The sequence below is a fragment of the Clinocottus analis genome, unplaced genomic scaffold (assembly GCF_023055335.1).
Source record: "Clinocottus analis isolate CAN_PGR_092001 unplaced genomic scaffold, fCliAna1.0.p SCAF_36, whole genome shotgun sequence".
Lineage (NCBI taxonomy): Eukaryota > Metazoa > Chordata > Actinopteri > Perciformes > Cottidae > Clinocottus > Clinocottus analis.
In genome coordinates, this window is record NW_027176109.1 from 30,747 (window position 1) to 48,225 (window position 17,479).

At 45.8% G+C, this 17,479-nt stretch overlaps 1 protein-coding gene across 1 annotated transcript in view; it reads left to right on the forward strand.

The window, feature by feature from the left end:
• Nucleotides 1-1,066: 1,066 nt before the first annotated feature.
• The window catches only part of LOC137799534 (A disintegrin and metalloproteinase with thrombospondin motifs 16), a 52,243-nt gene continuing 35,830 nt past the window's right edge, over nt 1,067-17,479 (forward strand). The window contains exons 1-5 of the mRNA XM_068596330.1: nt 1,067-1,159; nt 1,298-1,370; nt 4,716-5,068; nt 14,947-15,337; nt 17,066-17,268. Coding sequence (XP_068452431.1) covers nt 1,067-1,159; nt 1,298-1,370; nt 4,716-5,068; nt 14,947-15,337; nt 17,066-17,268 — 1,113 coding nt within the window. The remainder of the gene's footprint in view (nt 1,160-1,297; nt 1,371-4,715; nt 5,069-14,946; nt 15,338-17,065; nt 17,269-17,479) is intronic.

Consider the following 17,479-nt stretch of genomic DNA (forward strand, 5'->3'; position numbering starts at 1 on the left):
CCCCCCCCCCTTTTTTATTTTTTGGCTCCCACACTCCTAAAAAGCACTTTCCATGAATGATTGCGAGGAGTTTATACACGTTGGCACGCTGCCTATCAGTGCAGCTGCGAAATACGGGAGAGATGGGAGAGTGGCGGGCGGATGAAACGGGAAGGGCGGGGTCAAAGGTTACATTTCAGGCCGTAGTAGTCTGTCACAAATTACTGATTACCAGCTCCGGGGAGGCAATCTCCTCATCACGACGTGGTGCAGAACCCAGACTACTGAATTCCAATAAGAAATGAACTTTGAAATGCATCAATCAATTAAACTACCTGATGTGGAACTTTATATACATATAATTATATGTATATACCCTTTTTATTGCCGTCTCCTTACAGTGCAATGCAATTATGCAAATGACACACTGACTCAGCTCCTTTCAGTCATCTACCTGCAACCTGAGAGATGGACACAAACCCACAGCTCAGCACAGGTGTCGAATGTGATTGGCTACTGGCAGTATTTACCAGCGCCCCACCCCCTCCCCCAAAACACACACACACACTCTCACACACACATAGCAGCCTTGCCTTCAGTGCTCCCTCGGCCAGGCTCCCTGCAGAGGGGGTGACAGTGCGACTCTGCCAAAGACGGGACGGAGCCTATTTGAGACAATCACATGATTCCACTGGGAGTCAAAATGGTGCGCGGGGGTCACTGGGTAGAGAGAGAGAGGGAGCGGCGGAGAGAGCGCGTGTGTTAGAGAGAGAGAGAGAGAGAGAGAGGAAGAGAGAGAGAGAGAGACTTTGGATACTGGTGGTCGGGCTCTGCATGGAGTGGAAGAAAAGAACATGACTTGCCGGGAGAGGAGACTCGAGTCCAAGCGGAATACTGCGCGCGGGCGCAGATGAGCGAAGAACCCGTTGATGCCTCACGCACCGCGAGACCCGCACAGCCGCGTCCTCTGCAGTCGGACTTATTCATTTCATCTATTTCAGCAGCTGGCAAGAGGCCAAGTGGCGTGACTCCACGCTGCAGTTTGTTGTTGCTGTTGTTGTTGTTGTGTTGTTTGCGTAAAGGTGAGATGTTCCTGTTCCTGCGGACCTGCGCAGCTCGGAGAGCCTCGACGCGGCCGCTGCTCGCGTTTCAGCTCTTTTGCTTCTTCACTCTGAGCAAAGTAAGTCACGTTCGCGTTCATTCATCTGCACGCAGAGCTCGTAAAAGTTGTCGACACTTCAAATGACAGAGAGCCGAGTTATTTCCCGTCATATATTTCTTTGAGAGTCTCACGTGTGCGTCTCCTTCCCTCCTGCAGAGCGGGCTTCTGAATGACGCTGACCAAGACGCCTCGGCCCTGCTGCGATCCCTCAATCTACCTCAACACACAGGTATACGTCATAGTTGTGCGGCGTGTTGCAGGTTTCTGTGTAGGTGTGTGTGTGTGGGGGCGAGAGAGTGCTATGTTTGTGTTTTTCGGTGCATTTAAAGTATCATCCTCCCCTTGCATCCCTCCACCGGGGTCAGCAGCATCAGGCAGCGCTCACCTGCGCCCTGTGTTGCCTCTCTTCACCGCTAGGGGGCGACCTGCGCCCTGACACGGAGCCATCAGAGCAGTCTGCTGCAGCAGTGGAGCTCAAATCTGAGTCCAATGCAACAAAAAAAGGAAGAAGAAGTTTGAGTTGCTGTAGTAAACCTCACGAGTCGACTCTGACGGGACTTTGTGGAGCAAATGAAAGCAATTCATTCACAAGCATCAATGTGTGCCATCAATCTCGTGGCTTTGAATGGTACAATGCAAAGGCCTCGCACATGTGTTGGCACACCCCGAGCCGCTTCAAAGCCTCACTGAAGGCTTCAGCCGCTCAGTCAATTCGGCAATTAGTGCGAGCGGCGAGCGCGAGACGTTCATCTGTTCTTTGTTTGGTGGATCTCGACCCCATGTGGTGCGCTGAGTCAGCAACTGCTTGGGCTGTGTGTACGGCTCTCCCACTCTCCTTCAGATCCTTTTGTTTTGCTGTTGTTGGTTGTTGTTTTTTGTTGTTGTGTGCGTTGTATCCATGAAAAGCAGACACACAAGTAAACACCAAGACTCTCCTCTCGCGGAACACATGTGTGGGATGATGTGAACCAGAGCGGAGGGGAAAGCCCTGTGCCGGCCGGCACAGCGATAATATTGCTGAGTATGAATGTGTTGCACATCCATACGGAGGAAAAGAGACGTCACGTGTTCATTCTTTTGTTGAGGTTAAGCCAAAGCGCCCATTGGTTGGACCTCCTATCAGTACTAATGGCACTCAGGATCCACTAAACCAACAAAGTAGCCACCGCAGGGTCTCGTCTCAGTCCGTCAGACAACGTGTGTGTGCGTATGTGTGTGTGTGTCCTCCATTCCCGCAGACTCTGTGTTTGTACACTGTCAGACATGGGTCACTGCAGCTGTTTTTCGAGTTAGGGCGGAACAAACACAGTTTGACTAGGTGTTAATGTGCGTTGAGGGTGAAGGGAGAGGGGGGGGGGGGGGCGCGAACGCCAGAAGATAGAGAGAACACACCGCTTTCTGCTTTCGTCTGAGTGCTTCGGTGCCGGCTGCACAGGAACATATCTCGAGACTTGGAAGTGTGTGTGTGTGTGTGTGTGTCGTCTGCTCTCCGCGGCCCTGCAGCCCTCCGGGTGCGTCTGCGTTGTAACACTGGAAGGGGGCCGGAGGTCGGCTCCACGAGAGCTCACAACACAATGCAGGGCCTGAAATAAATGCATCCACTAATAAGCATGTGTCATGTTGTGGGGGGAGGGGGAGGAGCTTCCAAAGGTGCACCACACGGACCTCAGGCGTGCAACCGGTGATGACACACCGTCTGTCGCCCTGAATGTTCCCCCCCCCCGCTGCCAAAACATGTCTGTCTGGACTGCGGGCGCTATATTTACTCATTATTTGGGCTCGCTGGAGCAGGTCACGCTGTACAGTAATAGAGGACGGCTCTTGTTGACGCCCCCCCCCCCACGACGTTGCACTTAAAAGCTGATAAAGCGACCGCGTCTCGTCTTCCCCGTCGGCACGACCGAGCACTTTGCAACCCTGTAACCAAATCAAGCGTCGATTTGTGTGCTCGAAGTGTTTGAAGGTGTGTGTGATGGTTATACTCTCGGGTGGGATGGCCTGCTTTGTGCAACATGCCAGAACGGAAATGGGATGAAGGGCTTTTGTGTCCGCTGCCCCATCAACATGGAAGATGTTGCAGAGTGTTTTAAAGCTCAGAGAACTCAAACCGCTTTTAAATCTAGAAGAAAGCAATGGAGGCAGGTTCCCTAAGATGTAAATGTTTCTTAAACTGACTGTTTTAACTTGTCTTCTTCTATGTTTTCTGTCTGTAACTCTGTGTGTTTTTTACGCTGCTGCCCGTCTTGGCCCTCGAAAAAGAGATTTTTAATCTCAATGGGACTTTCCTGGTTAAATAAAAGTTTAAATACATTTTTTTTAAAAAGGCTCACGGCACAACAACACAAGTTGGTGTCAAGTTTCTCCCGACTGAAACAAATTCACGCTTTGGATAGATTCTGGAGCATTGTGCGAGATGATTTTGTGCGTCACGGTCACCAGAAGCAAGACGATGACTTAACGCTCTCACTCAGAGGTTTGGACGCGAGCGGCGTGCGATGTCACGGATTCCTTCTGGAAAACCAATCGCGATCCGGCTGAAGGACTTCAGCTACTTCTCCGGAGTTGACCCTCGGCCACAAAGCCATTTAGACGGTTTAAGTGGTCTAGAAGGCCCGGCCTGTGACCTGCCACCATCTCCCTTTATGACCTGCAGTTATTCAGCCCGAGCCGTAGTAAAAAGCGTAGTAAAAACACAAGGTCAAACATGATTCACTCCTCCGCTGAAGGGACTGCGTTGGGATTGTCTCAAACTCTTCCTCTTCTTGTAACTCTGCGTTGACCCGGGCCGGCAAAAGTATACGAGGCAGATCAGGGGAAACCTCGCGGACGCACAAAAGCTCGTAGTTTGTGTTCAGCTTGTGATGCAACCGAGGTGGCGGCTGACACAGGATGCTCTTTGTCACAGTGAATGGTTTCGACAGATGGAGTTAATGAAGTTACTGACCACAAGGACGGCGCGTTTAATTCCTGCCAAGTTGCATCTGCAAAATATAGCTCATGAAATCACAGCTTTTTTCTCAGCAATCTCTGCCCCTGTTTGATGCCACGACACCTCTATATATTAAATATATTCATATTCTGAAGGTAGATTTTATGCTTTAAGCTGTTAAAAACTGTGGAACCAATTTTGTCTCCAGACCTCTTTTCCTTGTTTGAGTCGTTGTAGGAACCCCAAATTAATTACAAGAAAAAAAAAGGAATATCTGTAAAAAAAATATATTCGTATTACATATATTTTGATGGTAACTATGAACATCCAGCATGATATGAGCCAGATTCCCCAAAAAAGCCTCCTGGAGCGTCAATAAGACACCTTTTGGGAAAGATTATGACCTAAAGAATCAGAATCTGCAACAAAAATCACAATAAAACAAAGTCTTGTCCTGTTAGGAAGGAGTTTCAGTCAAGAAACTGTGTCGTTCGGTTCAAAAATAGAAAATATTAGGTATTTTATGTCAAAAGATTGTCTGAATGGGGCATACTGGGACTTAAAATTTAGCCCAAACATCCAATAATCTGCTTTTTTTATGTTTCCCTCCTCCTCTCTCTCTTCCATCCTTTATCTCTCATCCAGAATATGAGATAGTGGCTCCCTTTGAGGTAAACAACCAAGGTGTTTACATCTCTCACGACGTTGCACACGACCAGCGCAGAAGGCGACGCAGATCTCTGGCCGGCTCGTCAAAGACCGGCGGCGGCGGCGGCGAAACGGTCCATTTCCGAGTGAGCGGCTTGGGGCAGGACTTCCACATGGAGCTGACGGAGGCCTCGCAGAGCCTGATCGCACCTGGCTTCACCGTCCAGCTCCTGGGAAAGAACGGCACGAAGAGCCTGAGGGCCCGCCGCCAGCACGACCTCTGCTTTTACCAGGGGTCGCTGAGGTCAAAGGTCAACTCCTCGGTGGCATTGTCCACATGCACGGGGATGGTGAGTCTGAACACGCTCGGGGGTCGGGTTGCGGGAGGATTTGGGTGAGAAGGGGAGGGGGGTAAAAAAAGACTGCAGGGTCGGTTTATTTGTACGTCTTTTTTAAATTAAAAACTCGTTCTGTGTGTATTGCAGGTTTTTCCCTAAATCAGCTAATGAATCACCGGCACTAATGAATTAAAAAGTCACGTCTGTGAACACTGCAAAGTGTTTGCCAAGAAAATCACCGTGCATAACATGCCCAAAGCAATGTGACGGCGGTAGTTTATCTTCATATTTATTATGCACATTATACTGTTTGACCAGCTCAGTGTTTTATGAGGCTCACTCTCAACCCTTCCAAGCAATAATATTTGGGAACTGACTGAGTGCAAATGGCAAAACACAGCAGATAGAAACCGTAATTGCTCTGAGTTGTCTAATTTAGGAACGGTGGGGGGCAACTCGGGAGCCAGCTTACTTATTAGACAAGTTTATGAAGGCAAGTTCATGTCATAAATATAGAGCGCAAATGAGCTCCACGCGAGCGCAAATCAAACAGTTTCACACGTAATTTACTCAGACGAACGCTTTTACATCAATCCACAAAGGTTGCACTCGCAAAAGTTCATCAAGAATCTTATTGGACTAAAGTTGCAAGTTGGCGGTAAAAACTTTTTTTGCATAAACTTGGGATTCAGTTTGAGACATAACAGACCAACAGACCAACGTATAACTGTCAGGCAACAGACACGCGAGCGCAGTTTACAGCTTTCAGAGCAAGCAGCAACTTTTGCAAGAGCAACTTTTGAAAGATTAACTTCTGCTCACGCGAGCGGGGATTTCGCTCGCGCAGTGACGTAAAAGCGCTCGTTACATTAAGCGCTCATTTGCTCATTTGCTATTTTTGACATTAATTTGCCTTCGTACGTGGTGATGTTCAAAAGTTATTTATTTTTAGTCATGCATCTCAGATAAAAGTCATTTTATGGCATTAAAAGTACAAATGCTAATTAGTACACTCGGACTTGTTTGTCTTCTGCAAAGTAAGATCGCTAAAGCTGCAGTTCTTGCCTTGGTGGTCCTCCTCTTCTCCAGAGGAAACATGACTGTGAGAATGAGATGAAGTAAGCCCATGTGAAGCAGTGAGACCACACTCGTCCTCTTCGCAGCCTGGAGAACAAAGCGCTTCATGAACACACACTCATCCTTTCAGTCTTGGACTCACATACACATGTGTTCATTTACAACTAAACAATCACTGGAAACAGCAGCCGGGCAGCAACGAGACAAACTCCTGTAATGTTACTGGGTTGTTGTTTTTTTTGCACTTAAATGTGAGCGAAATCTGGCAATCGATGGATTGAAAAAGTCTTGAGAACATTTGAGCTCGTGGAGATATAAACTTTGCATCTGGAGGACCTTGTACAGCAGAAAATACTAAAACAAGCTTACAAATTTGCCGGATTTGCGAAGCTTAAAAACCACTATGACATCTTTCACTTCAGCGTCGCATTCCAGTATTTAAAATATGATCATTTCTTGGTTTTTGATTATTTGCTGTTTATTTATAAATATATATGTTGTCTGAGAATGGCCCTCTGAAAGTTTAGAAACAGGATGGCATATCTCCGGGGATTCCTCTTCCGTGTGTGTGTGTGTGCGTGTGTGTGTGTGTGTGTGTGTGTGTGTGTGTGTGTGCGTGTGTGTGTGTGTGTGTGTGTGTGTGCGTGTGCATTTCAGACCAGATTCCAATAAAAGATTCAGCCAGAAGGTCCAGGGGTTGCTCAGACTGTAAATGTGGTTCTCACGACGGAGGCTGGTTGGGATGGACCCGGGTCAATGCGTGAATGGGAATTTCCACATCGGAACACAATGATATTCAGACTCATGAGAATATAAAATCAGGGCATAAACACGACTGGAACACTGCAATATCCTATGTACCTGAACTCATCCGGCTGCGGCCGAGGCACTGAAAAGAAACAAAGGTTTCTTTACACACCAGATGTTCCAGATTATTTGACGACAGTTGCTCAAAACCTGGTCGCACCTGAGCGCTCAGGGGAGGCCTCGCACTTTGGTCAAAGTCTGGCAGGAGGCCGGTCGATATTGACCGTACGCACTCAGATCAATAGCTGCATCCGCTGGCGTGATGCTGCCCACATGAGATCCTTCCATCCCCTTCGTTGGCTTTGCTTTGTTTGAGACATTTTATCTCCCGACCCTGACCTGGAAATCCCACACAGCCGAATCCAAACGGACTTTCGGTGTAAAAACATGTCGTTCGTCCCAGTGGCCCAAATATGGAAGTTTCCTCTTTAGTGTCCAGATTCATCAGGAACATCTCGTTTCTTTTTTGTCAACAGATGTTCGTTGTGTTTACGTGTGCAAACGTTGTTTGTTGAGTGCGCGTGTGTGTTGTAATGCGTCTCTTTAAACAAAGAAGGGAACGTGCTTCTTTTTTTTCGATGTATATTGATGTCGCGATTGCATTCGTGCAGACGGCTCGCGCTCAGCGAGATGTTGTAAACTCACATTCTCTGCATTGCTGCGATCGCAGTGGTTGTTGGGATTTAATGGATCCTTTTTAAAATTGACTTGCTTTGTCTTTGTTCATTTGCATGTGTTTGACTCACACACACTCTGTCTGGTATATTTCTCCCGGCTCGCCAGTTTAGGGAGACAGAAAAAAAAAGAGGGAAGGATACAAAATGTACAGTCAAGTACCATGAGAGTCATTGTTCCCCTCTGGCATTTTGAAGTGCTGAAAACCCCCTTGTAAGGAGTGTTACGTTGTAAAGCTTATGCATAAATTGCCTTTTCAACTCCTCTGGCAGCCCATTTAGTGGTTTGCCCCGCTTTGATGACAGTAGGGAGTTCAACCATAAAAATCTTGTACTTACAAGCAAAGGAATTGGAGGAATAAAAGAAGCGGGCCGATCCCACGACTCTGTTCACCTGCCAAATGGTTTGAGACGCGGTGACACACATGTGGAAGAGGGGATCATAAAGCGAGGTCCTTCTATGTGTCGACTTTATGCGGCGGCGTAATCCTCTTCAGTCTGGCTTTTATAGGGGTGAGGGAGTTGAGGGGTGAGAGCGGCACGCAGGCATTGTTCTTTTTTTTTTGTTTCTTCCAATACATGACATCTCGGGTGATTTTGGTCCAGACGGAAATATCCCAACATCTATTGAATGAACTTGCATAAACGTTTGAACAGATATTCCTAGAGCCCAGAAAAAAAGAAGTCTTGTGACTTGAGTGATGTCATTTAGCGTAGTCTCCGGGTTAAAACTTCCATTTGCCTCATACTTACATACAAAAATACATACTTACATACATAAATACATACTTACATACATAAATACATACTTACAAACATAAATACATACTTACATACATAAATACATACTTACATACATAAATACATACTTACATACATACATATTTACATACATTACATACATTCCTATTAGCCCAAACTTTGTGTTCAATGCTAATTAGTACATATTAGCATGCTAACACACTTCGTTGTGTGTGTATGTCATTGTGAGTGTGTTGTGCGCTGATGTTAGCATTAGCTCAGAACACCAGTAAAACACTTACCTGCTTACTTCAAATATTCTGTTAATATTCTGACTATCTAAATGTACTTCATACTTCTATTTTCCTCAAATACATACATACATGAATACATTCCTATTAGCCCAAACTTTGTGTTCAGTGCTAATTAGCACATATTAGCATGCTAACAGACTTTGATGTGTGTGTATGTCATTGTGAGTGTGTTGCAGGCTGATGTTAGCATTAGCTTAGAACACCACTTAAACCTATAGCACTACCCCATTAGCATGCTAACACACTCAGCTAAGACATCGACATGTTTGTCTGTAGTTGTGAGTGTTGCATGCTGATGTTAGCATTAGCTCAGAACACCACTAAAACACTCATTATTACCATATTAGCATGCTAACACACTCAGCTAAGACATCCACATGTTTGTATGTCATTGTCATTGTGGGTGTGTTGCATGCTGATGTTAGCATTAGCTCAAAATGTACTTGCGTCCTTCATATTGAGCTACACAGTATCTGTTCGTCTAATCACATTTTTTCTCAGCTTTCGCATGCACACCTTTCCTTCCGCACCAAAGGGAAATGCTCAGCGTCCTCCCACTACAAATCACTTGGAGGTCATGTGTTTTCCTCTTGTAAAAGGTCGGGTGTGTTTCTCGCCTCGGGCCGATCAGTAGTCATAATAATAGAATGTTGTGCACTCGTCCCACCTCTGGGATTTCCAAGGATATCTGAGGGTATGCTCTATTGATGTGATGACGCTTTGAAAAGCAGTCGGTGTGGTCCTGGCAGGTTGCTATCATCAATGTTCTCTCCACACAATGAGAACAATCACAAGTTTTGAATTTGCTCAAGTCACTGTGGTTTTGTCGGTCACACAAAGCAGATTACTGAGTCATGTATGCGTGTGTGTCAGAGGCTGGGATTAAGTCAGCTTGGAGCATTTGGGGGGGGGTTTCTTCCCAAATTGATATAAACCCAGTCGGTGTAATGGGTTCTGGGCGGCGAGCCAGCAGATGACTAAGATACGTCGTGAAGAGAAATCGCTAATTGATTTAGAAATAGTGCTGAAGTGAAAATGTCAGCGTATCATTACCGTATTGTCCAATGAGGCCGCTCGCCGCCGTGCCAAAGATTTAAATGTGCCGGCAGCTGCCAGACACTTTGCATGCACCGAACGCAGGCGAGAGAAACGTAGAAAAGAACAGAAAATCTGCTTTTGAATGACGGTTCGTGGCGGCAACTTCGTGGCTAATGCATTCAAAAAGCTTAAATAATTATGTCGTTGAGGTTTTTTTTGGTTACAATACGCAAAACGATGGGTTGTATATAAGTACATACTGTACTTCTCACGTGCAAATATGATTTTTAAGTAAGTACAGCAGGAGGTGGTCGGTCTCAAGTGACTTTAAGAGAGGAAGGCAGAATGAAGCAGAGACCTATGTACTCTCAAGGTGCACCATCAGGTGCACCTTGTAATGCACTGAATACCCCCCCACCCCCCCTCTTACTCTCCTCCCCTCCCCCCTCCCAGTTCCGTTTTCCTACCCATCCCTCCTTTCCTGTCACTGCTTGTCTGGATGCGTCTGACTCCAAAGAGTCCAGCTGTTTACGCCCTCCCAAGTAGTGTTTCAGCATTTTACGACCGCTATTTCCACCTCGTAGAGCGCAGCGTGTAATCTGATGACTCTGGCTATTTAGGAAATGCACGGTGACTTCGCGTACACACACACACACACGTACACACACACTGAGGAAGTAGCGGACGCATGTTGTCCTGTGTGACACCCGGCGAGGGTTTAAAGACTGCACAGTTTACAAGCTGCAGACATCATAAAAAGATCATCTGTAGTGTATGTTGGCTGTTAAGAAGACAAAGAGGACGCACGTTGCTTTGTTTTTAGACAAAAGAACATTTTAAGTGAATTTACGTACAGTATTCTGCTATTTCATATGGTTTTCTGGACAGTTGTTGCCCTGGTTTCTGTTATAAAGCTGGCTTTGCATACTAGATATAACATTTTCATCCTTTGGAAGAACCCAGAACCTACCAGCACATGTTAAATAATACAACATAAACATCTGGGTTGAATATCGGAAGCACAGGACAAAAGCACAAAGGCAGAATTCATTTGACAACGAGGGCCATTGATCGAACTTGAGGGGGAAGAAAAAAATTCCACCCCGTCAGTGTGACAGCAGACGTAGATGAGAGGAAACAAGAGGGTGTGTGTGGAGACACGTGCATCTTGTTATGATGGAGCCTCAAAACACCAGTAGCATGAAAACCGTAATGTGACCTCAACTTTAACAAGGACATTTGAAGGAGATAAGGGTTGTTTCAAACCAATTTAAAGCTGAATAGAAATGGACAGTTGGCATAAGGATCCACTCAGACTTCATAACATGCACGACATGCTAATGTACACTATGTACAGTTAGCTAAGAATTAGCTCCCACAGCAATCTCGATAAATCTGTCATTTTGCTGAGGGTTTGGAGCATCGTCATGGACCTTTGGAGATCTTCTGAGTCAGTGAATCTGTTTTACACCAACCATGATGTCGGCAGAGGAAAGAAATCATAAAAAAAGCATATGCATGAAAGAGAAGAGACAGAGAGTGAACGTCGTCACCATGAGTTCAGCCATAGCTATTGTGACTTTCATGCACATTGACGTGGCTGCAGACTACATCTCTGCATGATTCACCTTTGATAGTTTACGCTGATACTCTTAATAGTTAAGAAGTGCCGTGCGCAGACAGCGAAAGCAAAGCCATCTTGTAAATAAACCCCCTGTAAGTAATACAGCTCTGCACATGAATTAGCACATATTAGCATGCTAACACACTCAGCTAAGACATCGACATGTTTGTATGTCATTGCGAGTGTGAGTCTGTTGCATGCTAATGTTAGCATTAGCTCAGAACACCACTAAAACACTTAATATTATCAAAATGTACTGATATATATACTTCATAGAGCTTCAGAGTGTCTGTTCTCTTTCCATCGTGGATTTCCTCTTCTTTATCCGTCCCGGCTCGCTCTACTACTATTAGAATACATTTCCCTCCTTTTTAATGCTACGGTCCAGATGCCAAATCACCAGAAACGCTTGTCTACGCTATCACGCTAATGCCAATCCCAGCGCTCAACCCACCCACGCTCACTACGTACTGAACGGGTGACATTTTCAAGCCTGACAGCAGTTCAGGCCGGAGGCCTCTCCGTGCCTTGGAACCAAATTATGACAATCGCCTGTGATTACACAGCGCCGGGGCCGGTGCCATGTGGAGGGACCGGATCATGCGCAGGCTGTCACATGTGATCGCAACCAACGTTTTTTCCCGGCGAAGCTCATTTCGTGACCGTTTGGTAATGGAGCTCCAGTGGAAGGTGCCTCGCTCTTCTCTGTGTCTCTTTTCTCTCAATGATTCATCCCACACCCTCTGCTTTTCTTAATCCCCCCCAAAAGGAAAGCTGGAGTGTAAATCAGGGGAAATTGTTTCATTTTGAAGCCCGAAAACCACAGCTGATCCTTTTTTTTTGGAGGTTTTAACACGGTGTAGAAATGACAGTGCTGCTGTAGAAAAACATGTCTGAGACTCGAGGACTTCACTGTGACGATTCATTGTGTTTGTGGTTTAAGGGGGCCTAAAAGATTGTATTCATTTCAATAAGTACTGGGCGAAGAAGTGTGTTTTCCGGCCGTAAATAGGTCTCCAAATCTATTTGTGCGTTGCTGTTTTTGGGGTTATCATTTGTCTGTCAAAACACCATGTTTCTGTACGCTGGGAAATGATCATTATCCGACGCGGAAACACCTGTAAACAACAACTGCTGTCCACCTGTGGTAAGGGCAAGTTAACAGTGGGCTATATGAGCAGGATATCTTCTGACTAAATAGCCAAATATTTGACAATAAACTGATACGAACTCTTTGGACGTCAGAAGGCAAACAGATGCATGCATTATATCAAAATGGCTGTCTTCTTTTTTACGATATTTTGAAGACATTAAGCCAAATTGGCTGCCGTAGAATCAATAACATTATATTTGTAAGATAATTGCATGATAACTCTTTTTTGCCGCACTGCGTGATGAAAGCTGTGAACTCCACAAACCGGGGCAGTCACAGCTCACACATCTGTGCTGGCTTGTATTTGCAGAGTTCATCTTTTTTTTTTTTAAACTGCTGCCGCTTAAACACAGTTGCAGCATTTTCCAAGGACTCCGTTCCACTGGTTTCCTGAGCCGTGGTTGAAAGGCTGAAGGGGGTAAGCGAGTGATGACGGAATAGGGAGGGAGGGGAAATCAGTTGTGGAGATCATTGTGCAGACATCAAACGCATCAGCAATGAGAGCTGTGCTTCTGCGAGATGGACGGATACAACGCAACGTGAGACACTCCCACCTTGAATGCACACACAGGTGTGCACAAATATGTCCATTCACACGGACAGACATCCAGTTGCACGTGGATAATCTCTGTCTTCCCGGCTTCCACGCTCACCAATTTTTTTTTGGGTCCCACGTACACACACATCCCCTTTGTGCTGTGTTGATACAAGCACACACACACACACACACATAGGCGTACGCGCTGACCCTGGGCCAGACGCAGCCTCGCGACTGCCACTGTGTCAGCCTGTTTCTGTCAGCCAAAAGGACCTCACACTCCATTCCCAGTGAAGAGAAAAAAGAAGAAAGAAAAAAACGTAGTCAATTAAACGTATTTTAGGGAAACTGCTCTTTCTGCCAAGAACAGTTACAGTCCAAACACTCGGTGCCAGTTGACTGTCAACACAGATGTGGTGCGTGTTTGGAGAGACCGAGAGAGACAAAGAGAGGCCGAGACCAAGTAATCTCCAAGGAAAAGTATCTGTCTCCTTCCCAAAGAGACAAAGACAGACGGAGATAGAGAGGAAATAAGGTCAACGGAAGAAAACCTGCACCCAACCTTTTCAGATTTATAATAGGCTTTCCCATAACGTATCCATTACAATCGAAAGCATAAGGCGCTGGTACTTAAAGTGGGGCCCAACAATCACAAGAAGTATGCATTAAATCGAAAAGATTTGTTTCATATTTAGATCATACTTTGTTTGCTAGATTACTAATTAATGTGCAGACCAGAGTAATGAATACGGAGACTTTGAGAGCTGTGAGCGTACACGTCGTTTGCAGGCGAGATGCCACCTCCCTTCATCCTCACGTCAGCTCTTTTTGTTTGAAACTCTTTCTATCTGACCGAGTCTTATTTAGATTCTGCTGAGATAACGTCTGAAGCCGAACAGCAAAACAGATGTTGAACATGAAGAAACACGGCCAGTAATTGAGCCTCGCAGAGGTTTAGGGGGGTTGAGGTCAGGTTCACAGTGACCCCGGAGTAAAATCTTGACTAATTGCTGACAGAGACGGATTGGAAAGCTAAGCGGATAGCTGGTGAAGGGTATTATTCTGTTTATTGGTAACAATACGACTGCAGCCCCAAAGGCTACCTTTTTGAGTGGAGGAGGATGTGTCAGCTGTTGGACACGAGACACTATAACAATACACACTCGACGAGTCCCTTTAGAATATTCTAGCTCCTTGAATTAACTCTGAGAAAGTCAAACATATGTATATACCGTAAAAGTCGGATAACAAGCTGCTCCTACCTTAGCTAACGCTGCTGCTAGCTCCCCTCTGCTGCTGCTGCTGCTAGCATAAGTTGCTGCGTTGAGCCCGGCTGGTCCTGCTACCTTCAGTGGTTGTTGGGAGCTAGCAGAGAACCAGCGGAGAACTAGCAGCAGCGCTATCTGGCTACAGCGGGGAGCTAGTGAGGAACTAGCAGCAGCGCTAGCTGGCTACAGCGGGGAGCTAGTGAGGTACTAGCAGCAGCGCTAGCTGGCTACAGCAGGGAGCTAGTGAGAAACTAGCAGCAGCGCTAGCTGGCTACAGCGGGGAGCTAATGGGGAACGAGCAGCAGCGCTAGCTGGCTACAGCGGGGAGCTAGTGAGGTACTAGCAGCAGCGCTAGCTGGCTACAGCAGGGAGCTAGTGAGAAACTAGCAGCAGCGCTAGCTGGCTACAGCGGGGAGCTAATGGGGAACGAGCAGCAGCGCTAGCTGGCTACAGCGGGGAGCTAGTGAGGAACTAGCAGCCGCGCTAGCTGGCTACAACAGGGAGCGAGCGGGGTTACCCACCGAAGGTAGTAGCGGCTTGAAACCTGACTTTTACAGTAGTTTTGCAAAATAGAGCATATTTTTCCCCCCGGGCTAAATCGATCCCTAAAGAGCTAGCTCTGTAAAGCTAACAAGACTTTTCTGTTTTGCCTCTAGTCAGGTTTGATCAGAACACAGGACGCCGACTACTTCTTGAGACCCGTGTCCCACCGCTCGGCCCAGACAGGGAACGTTACGACGCCCTCCGGCCACCAGCCACACATCCTCTACAAGAGCAAGGGGGCTGGGCCGAGAGGTCACGACCCCCGGGCCTTTTGGAAGAGGTCCCCGGATTCCTCTCGCCGCGAATCGAGCCGACACTTTGTCACCAAGAGGTCCGCGAATCACGGCGATCAACAAGGCGGCGGCGGTCACGCTGACCCGATGGAGCATCGTGGCGGCGGCCATCATGACGGCGGCCATCGTGACGGCGGCCATCGGGACGGCGGCCATCCCCACGACCGGGACCCCAGGCAGAGGCAACACTTCTGTGGGAGACGGAAGAAATGTATGTAAGGGCAATTTCTTATTCTAATCCACGTGTTGCATGCGGCGTTATTATTATAAACTGCACTTTTTCATATATGGCTCTCGTCTTCATGTTGAGATGAATTAAAGGCCTGCAACTGCTTCACATGCATATGTGGAGCAGGACTGTCATACAGATGTCTTTAGTTTTCTATTTACATTCTACAAATCAAAATGAAAGCGGTTAACCTAAGAATGCTCCCACCTAGACATGTGTCTCACATTGCACTTTTTAGGCATCGCAATGATAATAGTAATATGCTTTACTTTCCAGATATAACTAAATTAGTGGTTTGAACTCACATTTCAAAGAATTATCACTTCACTGCCACAGAAAAAAAGATTGACGTATGTTAATAATTATATTTGTTGACATTTAACCGTTAAATATGTTCGCAGATGGCCTCCGAGATGTTTGATTAATGTATTGTCATATTGCTTTTATTGCAATAAATGCCTGTGGTATCATATATTTAGTTAGTGCACAGAGTATTCCTGAAGTGAAAACAACACATGTTGCACAGTTTGTAACACACCACGAAGACTTTGTGTCATTAACACGTGCGCTGTGGTATGTACAGACAACAAGATGAGTGTTTTTATTAACTTTCAAAAGCTACACTATTAATCCATGCTGCCCAGCATTTTTGTCTTATCAGTCATTTTCTAAGCTAACCTTTGAACACAATGCTAAATCAACATGGTCATTTTCCTTGAAAAAGGATCCTGAGGTTTTCGATTTTTGTGTGTGTTTTTTTCAACGTGATGACTAATGTTTTCCTTTGAAGAACATAATCTCAATCTATATTGACATTTTGTGACGTGACCTGTGGAAAAAGGTCAAGGGAAATGTTGTATATTCACTTTAACACTGTGACAAATGTTTACTCTCAAGGAATTACCACCAGATCAGTTAACATTGACGGGGTCTACAGGGGTCGTTTGAAAAAAAAAAAAAAAAAAGGTACCACCACCATTACCCTGCAGAACCCCAGCTGTCTGTTCCCTCGGGGAAACACAAAGATGTTTACATTCCCAGAGCATGACATCACTGAACACCTGTGCCATGTTTGAGTCAAATAGGCACACTGGTCGCTCACCTGCCGTCCGCCTATATAAACAAAACCTTCGAGCCTTTTTAGTTTATCGCAGCCGGGCTGTGAAGGTTTTGATGAGCTGGAAACGGAGAGGAGAAGAAGGTTGATAGAGTTTGAGGCGGCGCTTATCTTTGACTTGTGTGTACTAAGTGAGGATGGATGTCAGACAGGTCTCTGAAGATTAAGTGCGTGTTTATCTGAGTCACATGTTCACTTAACAAAGCACTGATAAGTTTTCACAATAAGCTTGTATTGGGAATTCATCGCGATTTACGTCATCAATTTTTTTCATTTCTGAGGAAAATAACCCGGCTTATCTTATCTGTGAAAAATGACCTTCATTAGTGGTGAACATGTAATCAGCTGTGGGAAGGGAAGGATTGCATATTTGTAATAGGCTTCATAACTGCCATTAACTTATTATATGTGCTTTTTGTTTATTGCTTTTCCATCAATCACGTTGATCCCACTCTACTGTAACGGTGTGATCCCATGCATGTCGACTCTGCAGCCTCATTCACTTTTTCTTGGTTAGTTTCCGCCATTTTCTTTGGTTTCCAAACGGTTAATTGGTTCACTAACCTGTTTTTGTTTTTTTTTAATTTATTCAGACATGCCCAAACCTCCAGAAGAAGACGCCTTCGTCCTTCCAGACGAGTACAAGTTCGTCCCGAGGAACAAGAGAGCGGCGCCGATGAAGAACCAGGCCAATCAGAAGCTCAACGTGGAGACGCTGGTGGTGGTGGACAGGAAGATGATGGACAACCACGGTCACGAGAACATTACCACATATGTTCTCACTGTGCTCAACATGGTGAGGGAATCCTACTCATTGCATTACATTTAGCTAACACTTTCATCCAAAGCGACTTACAATAAGTGCGTTCAACCGTGAGTACAAACTCAGAACAACATGAATCAGTAAAGTACAATTTCTGCAATAAAGTCAAACTACAAAGTGCTATCAGTAAGAGACATTTAAGTGCTACTAAAGTGCCGCTACTGCGCTAGCTTCCTTAAAAGTG